We start from the raw sequence: 12,261 nt of genomic DNA on the forward strand, positions 1-12,261 counted from the left end.
AAAAAAAAATATGTGATGGGGAACGAGCAATGGGGTTCGATTGGATAAATAGGGTGAGATTCATCAAAGGAACAGCTACTGCACTTGCTTACATGCACCATGATTGCATTCCAACAATAATTCACATGGACATATCTAGCAACAATATTTTGCTGGACTATGAATATGAAGCTCGTGTTTCTGATTTTGGTACCGCGAGGATTTTGAAGCCAGATTCATCCCATTGGACTTCACTTGAAGGAACCTATGGATATGTTGCTCCAGGTAATTAATCCTCCAAGTGAAACCAATTTTTTTTTTTTGGTACCATTTCTCGTTGTTAGCTAGTAAATTTACATTATATGTGTTGTTACAGAGCTTGCATATACAATGAAGGTGACAGAAAAGTGCGACGTTTATAGCTTTGGGGTGGTCATACTAGAAGTACTAATGGGTGGGCATCCATCTGCACTCATCACATTAATCTCGCAAATTCTTCTGCAATCTTCATCTGCGAGTAATCTCGGGCAAAACACAAAATTAAGAGACATTTTGGATCAGTGCATTGGAACACCACCAGATGTTGTTCAGAAGGAAATAATGCGTATTGTGAAAGTTGGATTTTCATGTTTACGTGGTGATCCACTTACTCGTCCAACTATGGAAGAAATATCAGCACATCTATTATCATTAGCTCAGAGCAACACATCTTTTCCGAAGTCCTTTGAAACTATTACTTTAACAGACCTACTCACGTCAGAAAAGGTTTTAGTTTGTGTCATGTTAGCATTATATTAAACTATAACTTCATAATAAGAGTGTATGTAAAACTATTTGATCTTCATGGTACCAAATATCTGAAACGGTCTTTGAGTGTCTGAAGTGGAACAAATCGGTCTTTGACAATTGAGCATACAAGTGGGTTGTAAAGAAAACGAGTATGCCCTTTAATTGTAGTTGCAGGAAATCCTAAAACCACATCCTTAAATAAAATCCAAAGAACAACTCAAGTGATCATCATAAAATTCATAAGAATATTCATTAAATTTTCAATCTGGATACAAAATTTTGAAAAAGCTCTAACTTGGAGGATAAATAATCTTTCTCTCTCCTAAATTTCTTATCTAATCTCTCAAAAAGATCTCCCCTTCATACAAGGTCGCTCAGTCTCTTATATTGGGATTTACATAGTGGATAACATCTCATGAATCATTTATTTTCGAATCTGGCGTGCGTCATTAACGTATGCTTACACTGACTCTTCTCGCACATCCTCTATAACATCGCACGATATTCACACTTTACTCGTGATTACGCTGACGTCATCGCCGATTGTCTTCGCGTAGTCTTGATGATCATTGTTTCGCATTCTTGATTGGTCTGCGGTATTTTGTATCTACATTTTTCCGCTTCTCATGTCGTTTCTTTTACAAAATAGCGATATTTAGCCGCACCCGTTCATCTTTTCATATTCTTAACTGCTGGCATATTTTCGTGATTTCAGTGTAACCGTCTACACGTGTTAACTTCTTTCCCCTTTCTACCGGCACGTCTGAATTTAATCGGTCATCTTTTTACCTATTTAATAACTGGGTTTGAGGAGAGATACTCTTTTCTCTTTTACTTCGTCTTTCCTTTTCATCTCTGTTAACCTTCCTCTGCGAATCTTCATTTTCTCCGTCTTCTCCATATTTCTTCATCTTTGTCTCAGCTTTGATTTTGGTGCTGTCTCTATGGATCCTCACCAAAGGTTTGTATATTCTGTTGAAACTGATCTTGACTCTTTTTGTTAAAATTATAATGCTAATATGTTGTTATATTAATTCCCATACTGGTTCTGTTTCAGCAAAAGTTCTTCTTATGGAAACACCAGATTTACAGTCCCTAACCCTAATTCTTCTTCAAGCTTGAAATCCAAAGGATCTCTCAAGAGGAATCCGTCGCAGAACAAAGGAGTAAGAAATATTTTATTTCTTGTAAAACAATATTGGTGCCTTTATTTCTTATCTGCGTTTTTCTTCGCAGGATTATGAACTCGAGACCGATGGTTGTAAGAAGTTGAAGATTAAGAGAATTCGGAAAGCCCCGATGCTCAACATGGATCTTTCCATTCCTAATTTTTACTGTAAGGAAGTCGAGGTTCCTCCTTGCATTAATGTTGACGCTTCCTCATAAGGTTTGATTGCCTCTCCTCCTTTAGATATAATTGCTTCTCCTAATGAAATTTTCTCTTCTAACGAAGATATTTCAATTAATCATGTGGTAATGAAAACTTATACTCATGCGACTGTGACCGCATCATCATTGGATCATACTATCTCTATGTTTGTGAATGTTCCATTGTCTGCGAGTATTCCCGCATCTGTGAAGAACGTCACACCTGTGGAGAACATTACTTCCCCTACATCTTCTTCTTCTTTTTCCAAATTTGCTTCCCTTTCTTTAGAGTCCATCTCTGTTGATAAGGGTATCCTAGAGAGAGTTGGTCCTGCTTCTCAATCTTTATCTGATATTCTCATTGCTGCTCAATCGTCTATTACTGATCATTTTAAACTTCACACATGTAAAGCTTTGAGTAAGTTATTATGTGATTTTCCACCAAACAAGGCAACAAGGAGCGAGATCTTGCCTCAGATTGATCTGAGTGTCCATATCGCGCTTGATCTCTTGGTAAGTATCTTTTCGTACATATGTCTCTATTCGAAATGTCTTGATGCGTGTTTATTCTTATATCATTTCTCTTCCAGGAATCTCATCGCCGTATGATCTTGACTGAAGGATATTTCGAATTCGGTCCTTCCATGCTAGAACTTTCTGGTCAAAATACTTCCTTGGGAAAATAGGTCAATAGCCTGAAAGGGGAGCTCCAAACTGTAACTCTGAAGTCTGAAGGTCTTCGCAACAAGAATCAAGAACTTATATGTGCTTTTCTCTTTACCTTTTTAACTTTTTTTAGAAGTAATTTATCTTTGGTGTTCATGTTATTTGAATTTCTTCGTACGCACGTTAAGATTTAAATCAGAAGCGGGTTATGGAGAGGTATGATTTTCAATTTTCCGTTGAAGATGTTCGTGCTGACAATGAGAAGTTGCAGAACCAAATAAATCAATTGAGTAACGTGCAATAATATTCGCTTGACCAAATTGAAAATCTATCAAATGAGAATATCTGGTTAACTCAGCAATGTGAGATATTGGGCTCCCAAGTTTCCCAGCTATCTAAACAGTTGGATAGTGCTGATTTGAAACATCAAACTTTGTCAGATGAAAACCAAGATATATCTATGGAAAAACGATCTTTTTTTAAGAAATAAGCGATGTTTACTCGTCAATATGTTATTCTCCAAAAAATTTGTGATGACCAAGAAGAATCTCTTTGCATATTAAGGAATCAGCATGATGAATCAACAAAGGAACTAATCGCCCAAAATGAAAAGATCGAGAAGATCGTCCAGAATAAGATAAACTTGACTGTAAAGATGAATCAACTTCAAGGACAACATATTCAGTTAAAAGAATTTCATGAAGCTCTTAGAGAAGAGAAGACTTCTCTTTCTTTGGATGAGAAGAAGATTCGATCTCGTCTTAAAGGCTTGGTTGGTGATGATTTGGATAAGGCTATGGAATATATGAAGAATCATGGTATTGGTTTAGATTAATATATCCTTTCACAGAGGGAAGGTAGTCATATGGAGATGACTTCCTTAATTTACTTATCCTTTTTGGTTATTACTTGAATCTTATTTGCTGCGAAAGCTTCGTTTTGGTTATAATTCTGTGTTTCTGTTGCAGAGGCTGAGAAATTGCATCATTCCACTATATCTCAGCTGAGATATGATTTGTCTAAGGCCCTCAAAGAGCGTGCGAGATTTCAGATGCTCTTACTTCTTCTCGTGATGGAGCGAAGAGAAGATGTTCGTATGTCCAAAGCTTCTTTGAGGTTGTCCAAAGAAATGTTGAGAAGGGTGTCGCTCGTGTTAGGGATCAAGGTCTTGTGAACAAAATTCTCTTAGACAAGTCACTTCCTTTTGTGACGGTATCGCCTCTTGAAATAAGCAATGATGAACAACTTCCCGATCCTTATAGTGATTATGAACATATAAACGATGAGGAATAAGATCTTGAAATTCCTCTTCAATAAAATCATCTTGAAAAGGATGGATTTGATGAAGGCTTATTCAAAGATCCTAATAGTGGAATCAACGCTGAAGCTTCTGTGATTAATCAAGTTATTTCTTCCAATGATGCTTAACTTTCCTTTTATGTCTTGAAATGAATTCTGGTGTACTCGAAACATACTCCTGTTATTAACGTTCGTTTCTTGACAAGGAAGATGATATATCATTTTCTTTAATTCCCATACTTGCCTCTTATTATATTCCTTATAAGAAATGATTGAGCAATTATGTGCATTGTTTCTCTCATTAAATGTTTCCTGCAAAACAATGTTACTTCGAATTTTAGTTTTCTCGTGAGGTATTATTTGGATTTCCTAAGTAAATGTCTTAGTTTTCCTAGTATATGATATTGTTTCTATGCGACGAGATTGCAGGAGGTCTTTATACTTTCGTGCAATGACCCATTGATCTCTCCTTATCATCTTCTTGTATTATTGCCTCTTCAGGTTTTATTTCCACACAAATACGACAAGACTTAACTCCCGTGAGTAAAAATACTCATGATATTTGCATCTTTTGACACAATTCAACTCCCTAATGGAGGGTGTCGTCCTTATATTCCCTCTGATTGCCCCTTCAAGGAGGCTTACCCCTACCGGGTTAGGATGGGATCCTCCCATCCAGTGATCCAACAACCAGTTGTTTTCGCGGCCTCTTATGCCTCCACTGATATGGATTATGGTTATGAGACCGCACCCTAAGTGGGGTTTCTTTGGACCGAGTGTATCATACTCAAGACTTGTCAAGAGAGGACAGGTACGCCTCAGGCACTCTTGACTCAACTGTGTACCTCGACGCCTTGATCGAGTTTCTGCACTCCTTAGGAGATACCTTGTCACCTTAACCTTTCGATTTAGGCGCCTCTCCTGGATGAGATTTTGTTTCACCCCAAATCTCCATGACTTGGGTTTCAGGGTCGATGTAGCTTTCCCCCAAATCATGCTAACTATCTTCCAAATTATGACGCGCGCTAGGTATTATTATTTCCTTTTGCTATATGCGGACTAGGGTGCACGCCATAACTGGATAACTAGCCTCCCTAAGTGGAGCCTTTACTTCTTATGCCTTCTATTATGGTCTTGTTATAAGGTCTTATTTTTGCCTTTTTGAGAATCATGTATAAAAGAGCGAAATCTCCAAATTTATTCATATGTTTGAATAATATATATTTGTTGAATGTTTATAAATTCTCATCTTCAACTTCGCACACTTCACTTTCAGTTACATGGGATTGGTTTCATCATATGTGCGACCATTTCCGCATGACTTATGGATAATACTTCTTTAAATATAATATGTTCCATGGATGTTCAATCTTGCAACCTGTACTCCTCTCCTCAGGGTCCATCAACTCATACGCTCCATTCCAACTATTTTCTTGATTATGTATGGTCCATGCCACCGTTTTTCCATCTTTCCATCTCCTCTTTTTTGATAGGGAGGTATTTCTCGCAACACTAGCTCTCTTGGCTGAAATTCTATTTCTTTAAGGCGCTTGTTATACTCTCGAGCTATCTTTTCATGGTAATTTTCCATATGTTTCAAAGCAATTTCTCTACTTTCTTATAGATCATCAAGTTTTGTTAAGATTAAATCCGCGCTTAAAATTTTTTCCCATGATTCTTTCTTAGTTGTAGGGATGATAACCTCAGTTGGAAACACCGCCTCAACTCCATATGTCAGGCAAAAAGGTGACATTCATGTAGCTTCTCTTCTGGTTGTTTTGTATGCCCATATTGCATTATGCACTTGTTCGCACCATCCTTTGTTGTATCCCTCCAACTTTTTCTTCAATATATGTGCAATTTTTTGTTGGTTGCCTCAGATTGTCCATTACTCTGAGGATACAAAGGAGTGGATTTTCCACTTTTGAATTTGAATGCATTAAGCAACATTTCTATGTTTTCTCCTTAAAATTGCTTTCCATTATCGGAAATAGTTGTGTGGGGATTCAGAATCTACAAATGATATTCTCAAATATGAATATATCTTTATCTCGAATATGTTGCACTTCTTTCACCTCTGCCCACTTTGTAAAATAATCTGTAGCTACTATTAAATATCTCCTCTGCCCTGTTCCTGGTATAAATGGACCTACAATGTCTAAGCCCCATTTTCCAAATGGACACACACGTTTTGATGAGCTCAGCGCCGCTCTTGGTGCATGTATTTTTTTTCGTGACGTTGACATTCATCGCACCGCCTCGATACTTCTTTCGCGTCTTCATGTATGTAAGGCCAGTAATATCCTTGTATCTTTGTTCTGTATGCCAAAGATCTTCCTCCACTATGGTTGCCTGCATCTCCATAATGTAATGCTTTCAAGATCTCCATTCCTTCTATTCGTGTCAAACATCTTAGTGATGGTCCAAGGAATAATCTTCAGTAGAGTACATCATCTCTTAGTTCATAATTTTTCGCTCTACTCTTTAACTTGTGTGCCTCCAACCTATTTCTCGGGATTTCTACTTTCTCTAAATACAAATGGAGTTGGGTTCTCCAGTCTGCATCTTTATTCGCTTGCTCATGTTGTCTACTATCATTACATCTGTGTATTCCGCTCCTTCCTTCTTGATAGAGGGAGAAAAGAGCGTTTGTATTTTTATACACCTTGCGGTTGGATCTACCATCATAGATGGAATAAAAGAAAATGCTCTGCTAATATATTATCTTTCCTTGATATCTGTCTACAACTTATTTTTTGAATCTTTGTTGATAGCTCCGCGACAAGTCTCTTGTATTTCTGTAAGGATGGCTCATTTGTGCTAGATGTCCATTCTATTTGGCGGATAACCAATTGTGAGTTGTTGGTTACTCGCGCATCTTCTAATTTCATTTTAGTTGCCAACCGAAGAGCGTGCACCACCGCTTCGTATTTAGTTCCATTATTGGTGGACGTGAACTCCAACCTGAATGAGTATGCCATTATCGCTACTACTGGTGAGATAAAAACTATTCCGATTCCATTGCCTACTCCATTTGATGATTCATCCACCAGTATCTCCCATATATTATGATTTATCAATAGGTATTTAAGGTTTCCATGCTATTCATCTACATCCATCATTTCTTCCACACTTTCGTCTTCTTCTAAATGAGAACTCTGCCAAGAAATCTGTAATAACTTGCGATTTTGGTGAAGATAATATTTCATACTTGATCTCAAAATGCCCTACTTGTGCATTCCATCTTTCGATTCTTCCTGATCTTTTTGAATTTTCATTAACTCGATTGGTACTCTTGTTAATACCTTAATCTTTTGTGCTTGAAAATAGGTATGAAGCTTTTGTGTTGCATAGGCCAGTGCGAGGATTAGATTTGGTGTTACATATGTTTTACTTATGTTGTATATCGTATTTTCTAATCCTTGGTCCAAACGTAGTAGTACAACACTTAATGCATGCGATGTTGATGCCAAATATATCAGTAATTCTTCTCCTGGCTCCACTATCTGTAGAATAGATAAATTCATCAAGTAGTTCTTTATATTTTGCAGCGCTTTGTCGCATTCGTCTGTCCATTTGAACTTGGTCCCTTTATTTGGAATGTTGAAAAAGTGTTTGCACTTATCTGATGAACGCGAAATAAATCTTCCCAATGAAGCTAGAAGTCCATTTAATATCCGTACATCTTTCACAGTCGTAGGTGTTGGCATGTCGCGAACTGATTGCACCTTTTCCAGGTCGACCTCAATTCTTTCTTTTGATACAATATATCCTAAGAATTTTCCTGATGCGAATCCAAAAATGCATTTCTCTGGATTTATCTTGATGTTGAATTGCCGCCTCTGCTCAAAGATTTCTCCTGATCTTCAACGTTTTTACTTTTCACCAACATGTCATCGACGTATACTTCTAATATTGTATGTATCCATTTTGCAAACACTTTTTTCTACCGTTCTTTGATATGCCGCACCTACGTTTTTCAAACCAAAAGGAATTTTTGTATGGAAATATAATCCTCTGGGTGCGAAAAAAGCCGTATGTGCTTGATCTTATTCATCCAGAGAAATTTGATTGTATTTATATCCGTCCATCAGTGATAAGATGTCATTTTCTGACGCCGCTTCAACCATTTGTGGTATGTTTGGTAATGTAAAGTTGTCTTTTGGACATGCCTTATTTAGGTCAGTGAAGTTGACGTAAATCCTTATTCCATTATTCTTCTTTGGCACCACCACCATATTTGTTATCCACTCTAGGCATTTTGTTGGTCTTATAATTCCTGATTCAAGCATATTTTGTAGCTCAGCTTCTATCTGAGAATGATATGTCGTTGTTTGAACGGTCGTGCATTCTTTTTAATATCCAACTTATGACATGCGATAGAAGGATCTATTCCTGGCATTTCTTCCATGCTCCATGCGAAGATGTCTTTATATCCACGTAAAATGTTGATCGTTCTTTCCTCTTCCCCTTTTCCCATCATGGTCCAATTTTTTAATATCTTTGGTTCGTCCGTTGTTCCAAAATTTATTTCCTTTTTCGGCTTTGTTGCGGTAAAGTTCTCTTTTGGTTCTCATAACAGTGTAGGCTCTTTTATTTCAATGCACAGATTCTCCCTCTTTTTCTGGAATTTCGCTTGGTATTCCTCTTCCTTCTTGAGCTCTTATCATGTATATTCTTAATTCTTATTCCTTCCTTAGTTATTTTGCTCTTCTCCAATGATCCTTTTGCTTCCGTGCGCGTCCTTCATAATTTTTTACATCTACCTAGCTGCAGATCTTCGCACTCTTAGTATCTCCTTTGATCTCGCCTATTCCGCTTGGTATTGAGAACCGTATACATTGGTGAAGAGTTGATGCTACGAATTTTATCGCATGTATCCATGGTCTTCCCAAGAGAATATTGTACGGTGATTCCGCATTGATGTGATTTGTAGATAGTGGTAAAAAGAGTTTCCATTTTCAGACTTGCGAAGGATTTTTTTTAGACTTAAATTTAAAACAAAACTAGAAAACTCACTAATAATTATAGCAAACACTAAAAAAGTGGATTTCAATATTAAAAGAACACTGAGGCTAAGATTCCACTTTTTCCAAGTTCAAAGTGATTTAATCCAGTATTCATATTCATGCAATTTTTTCCATTTTATTTGATTCTAAGCTACTGGAACGAGTAGATTTGCGAAATAACAAGTGTAAGTCCAGAGCATAGAGCATCAAAAACTATGTCTATGCATGCTTTATCAAAAGAAATAACAACTGCTTAACGAAAATTATTCAAACAATTATCAATCAAGGCAACATAATCATGTAAATAATTGCAATGAATAGATAAAAAAGAATATGCCACTTTTTGTTGGAAAAATAGCTTCCTATATCCCCTCAGAAATGGGGTTTAGCTCCTCATATTAATCATGATCTCAAAATATTTGTTATGGATCAAAAGATGATTAAAAGGATGAGAAACAATAAAACAGACCATTCACAACGATGTAACGACGTTACAAAACAGATGTAACAAACGGGTTGACTGTTACAGAGAAATCACTATAGTACTGTTACAAGATGTTGTTCTTATTTGCAACGTTTGTTCTTTAGCAGCAGCAGAAAACGATACTTCCTATGCAACTCGATCTTCTCAGCTCTGTGGAGCTCTAACCTCCTCTTCAAGTGCTCCAATGATTTCCTAACCCTTCTATAACCTATCCCAACTCCTTTTATAGCCCACAGGTCGACATAACTTCGATAAATCTTCGGTTATTCTTTTCTCAGCAAGTTACGGGAATTTCCATATATTCCTCTTGTTTCCATCACGGGTCTTCTCTGGTTTGTTAATTCCTCCTCAAACTTGATAGATACGAATATAAAAGGATATCCACTCATAATTCTTACGCAACTTCCAAATATAGCTCAAAAATAAACCCGATATACTTCACCTCCTCTGTTTGCTTCTCCCGGCTTATATAGCCAAATTGGTTGGATAAAATCAATCGTAAAAACCCTTTTATGCTCCAGGAAGTCCATCCCAGCAAAAACACGCAGTTGAATCTCTCTAAATCCAATCCAGAAAAGCTCGCCGGATTCTCGCCGGAAATCACCCTGCTTGCTCAAACTAGCGTTCCAGCCATACTGGGTTCAATCCAACGACTATAATAGGCATTTTTTGGCCTAAGTAAGATACCCTATCAATCTAAGACTTTTAGTCCCCTTAAAAATCGATCAAAACCAAAACCCTAATTTTCGCCTGTGTGAAGAACTATATCCCGCGAATTTCACAATTTGAATTTTGAGAAGAAAAGCCCCCTATCCAGAGTAGGGGTGAAAATAACAGGTGCCTTGAAGGGTGCCCTTGGTTACCCCTTATCCAAACTGGGAGTCCGAATAGTAGATGTCCTCCGGGTGCATTTATAATTTTCGAGCCGATTTTTCCAAAAATATTTATTGGCCAAAAATACATACACACACATAAAACACCATAATAAGTACAAAAATGATCCATAACAATATATAGAATCAAGACAAATTAGACACAAAAATGTGTCTATCAAATACCCCCAAACTTATTATGTGTTACTCCTCGAGCAAAAATAAAATAAAAAGAAAATACTGACTCACTGTCGCAGGCATCGTCGATTGCATTTAGCGTATGCAATAAGCCTTTTGAACCCCTAGGTGGCCCTAGTGGCCGAGTTATAGTCTCGGGAGGGCTTACCAGAGGTATACCTACAAAACCTCTACTCCAAACCCTAGCTATCTACGCAGAACCTTGGAAGGAACTAAAGTATCTCTTTGGTTGGCATACTTATTGACTACAGGAGGAAGTACCCTGATGCGAAATTCCAATTGATATACACGAGTTTGCACTCAAGCATACTAAAATTCATATTAGTGAAATATCTCTACACAGATAGTCGCACTATGGACATCAATATCCGGAGTCAACAAATCACATGGATAGATAATGAGATGGATATATAAAAGCATAAATGGTTTTGATGTTTACTAGGTGAACGGTGTTTCCCATATCCGTCTGAAGGCCACTGCCAAAATGAACCTATCCTAATGGACTGAGATATCGGTCTGACTAATATCAACACAACTGTCATATCCAAGGGAACCAGTGGTCGATAATCCTAACTCTAGGTCAACTCAACTGGCATATACAAGGGTACCAGTGGTCGACTTTATTGAATTTATTCCAGCTGGTCTGATGGTCTGGTCTCAATTTCATCTTTCTTTTTTTTTCTCATAAATATTCTTTTTTTTAGATATCTCAATCACTCTATTTCACTCTAGCAGTGGTAACAACTTGAATCGTGTGCCCCACCAAATCACTTAGAGAAACATAATTTAAAAAGAAAACAAAATAAAAATAGAAATGAAAATGAAAATGACTCAAGGAGATATGGCGAAACTACCATGTTATTTCTAACACCCGAGCTCTATTCTTTTATGAATAGTCTCTTTAGATGTTTCCATCTAATCAGATTGGTTCCTCAACTCCTACAACCAAAATGCTTCCATCCACTTAGATTGGTTAGTGCCATCCTTAATAAGAATAAATTTCTAGGCTCTGGAGTGTATTTATTGCAACAAAAAGGTAACAAAAAGTATCTACCCCACCCCCAAACTTAAATCTAACATTTTCCTCAATGTTTATAATGAAAGAACAATACCAAAAGTATAAATAACATGAGGAAATAGTAAAGAGAGAAGTCGAAAAGATAGTACCTGGGTGAAGTATAACCAGAAACCTATAAAAATAATATACAACATACAAAAAAGCCTCGATGGTCAATCAAGGTAAACATGGTCCCCCAGAGGGACCTCCTCAACATCACCTGTAGGAAAAGACTCTAAAAAGGGCTTCAATCTATGACCGTTAACCTTTAAAGAACTACTACCATCAGGTGTCTCAATCTTAACAGTGACATATGGAAAAATAGTACGGACCACAAAAGGACCGGTCCACCGAGAGCGCAACTTCTCGGGAAATAGATGCAAACGAGTGTCATACAGAAGAACTTTTTGACCTGGAGAAAATGATTTCGGAAAATATTCCTATCATGCACAAGTTTCATTCTGTTCTTATACTCCTTAGCACTATCGTATGCATCTCTACGAATCTCGTCCAACTCATTGAGCTGGAACTTTCTGTGAG

At 37.2% G+C, this 12,261-nt stretch overlaps 1 protein-coding gene across 1 annotated transcript; it reads left to right on the plus strand.

Annotated features, from left to right (window-relative positions):
* The first annotated feature begins 29 nt into the window (after positions 1-29).
* LOC113292632 (MDIS1-interacting receptor like kinase 2-like) lies at positions 30-2,154 on the plus strand. The gene is made up of 5 exons (XM_026541515.1): positions 30-264; positions 356-761; positions 1,691-1,729; positions 1,826-1,934; positions 2,005-2,154. Exons 1-5 carry the CDS (start codon positions 30-32, stop codon positions 2,152-2,154), a joined length of 939 nt encoding a protein of 312 aa, XP_026397300.1.
* The last annotated feature ends 10,107 nt before the right edge of the window (positions 2,155-12,261 follow it).

Source organism: Papaver somniferum, chromosome 7 (assembly GCF_003573695.1).
Source record: "Papaver somniferum cultivar HN1 chromosome 7, ASM357369v1, whole genome shotgun sequence".
Lineage (NCBI taxonomy): Eukaryota > Viridiplantae > Streptophyta > Magnoliopsida > Ranunculales > Papaveraceae > Papaver > Papaver somniferum.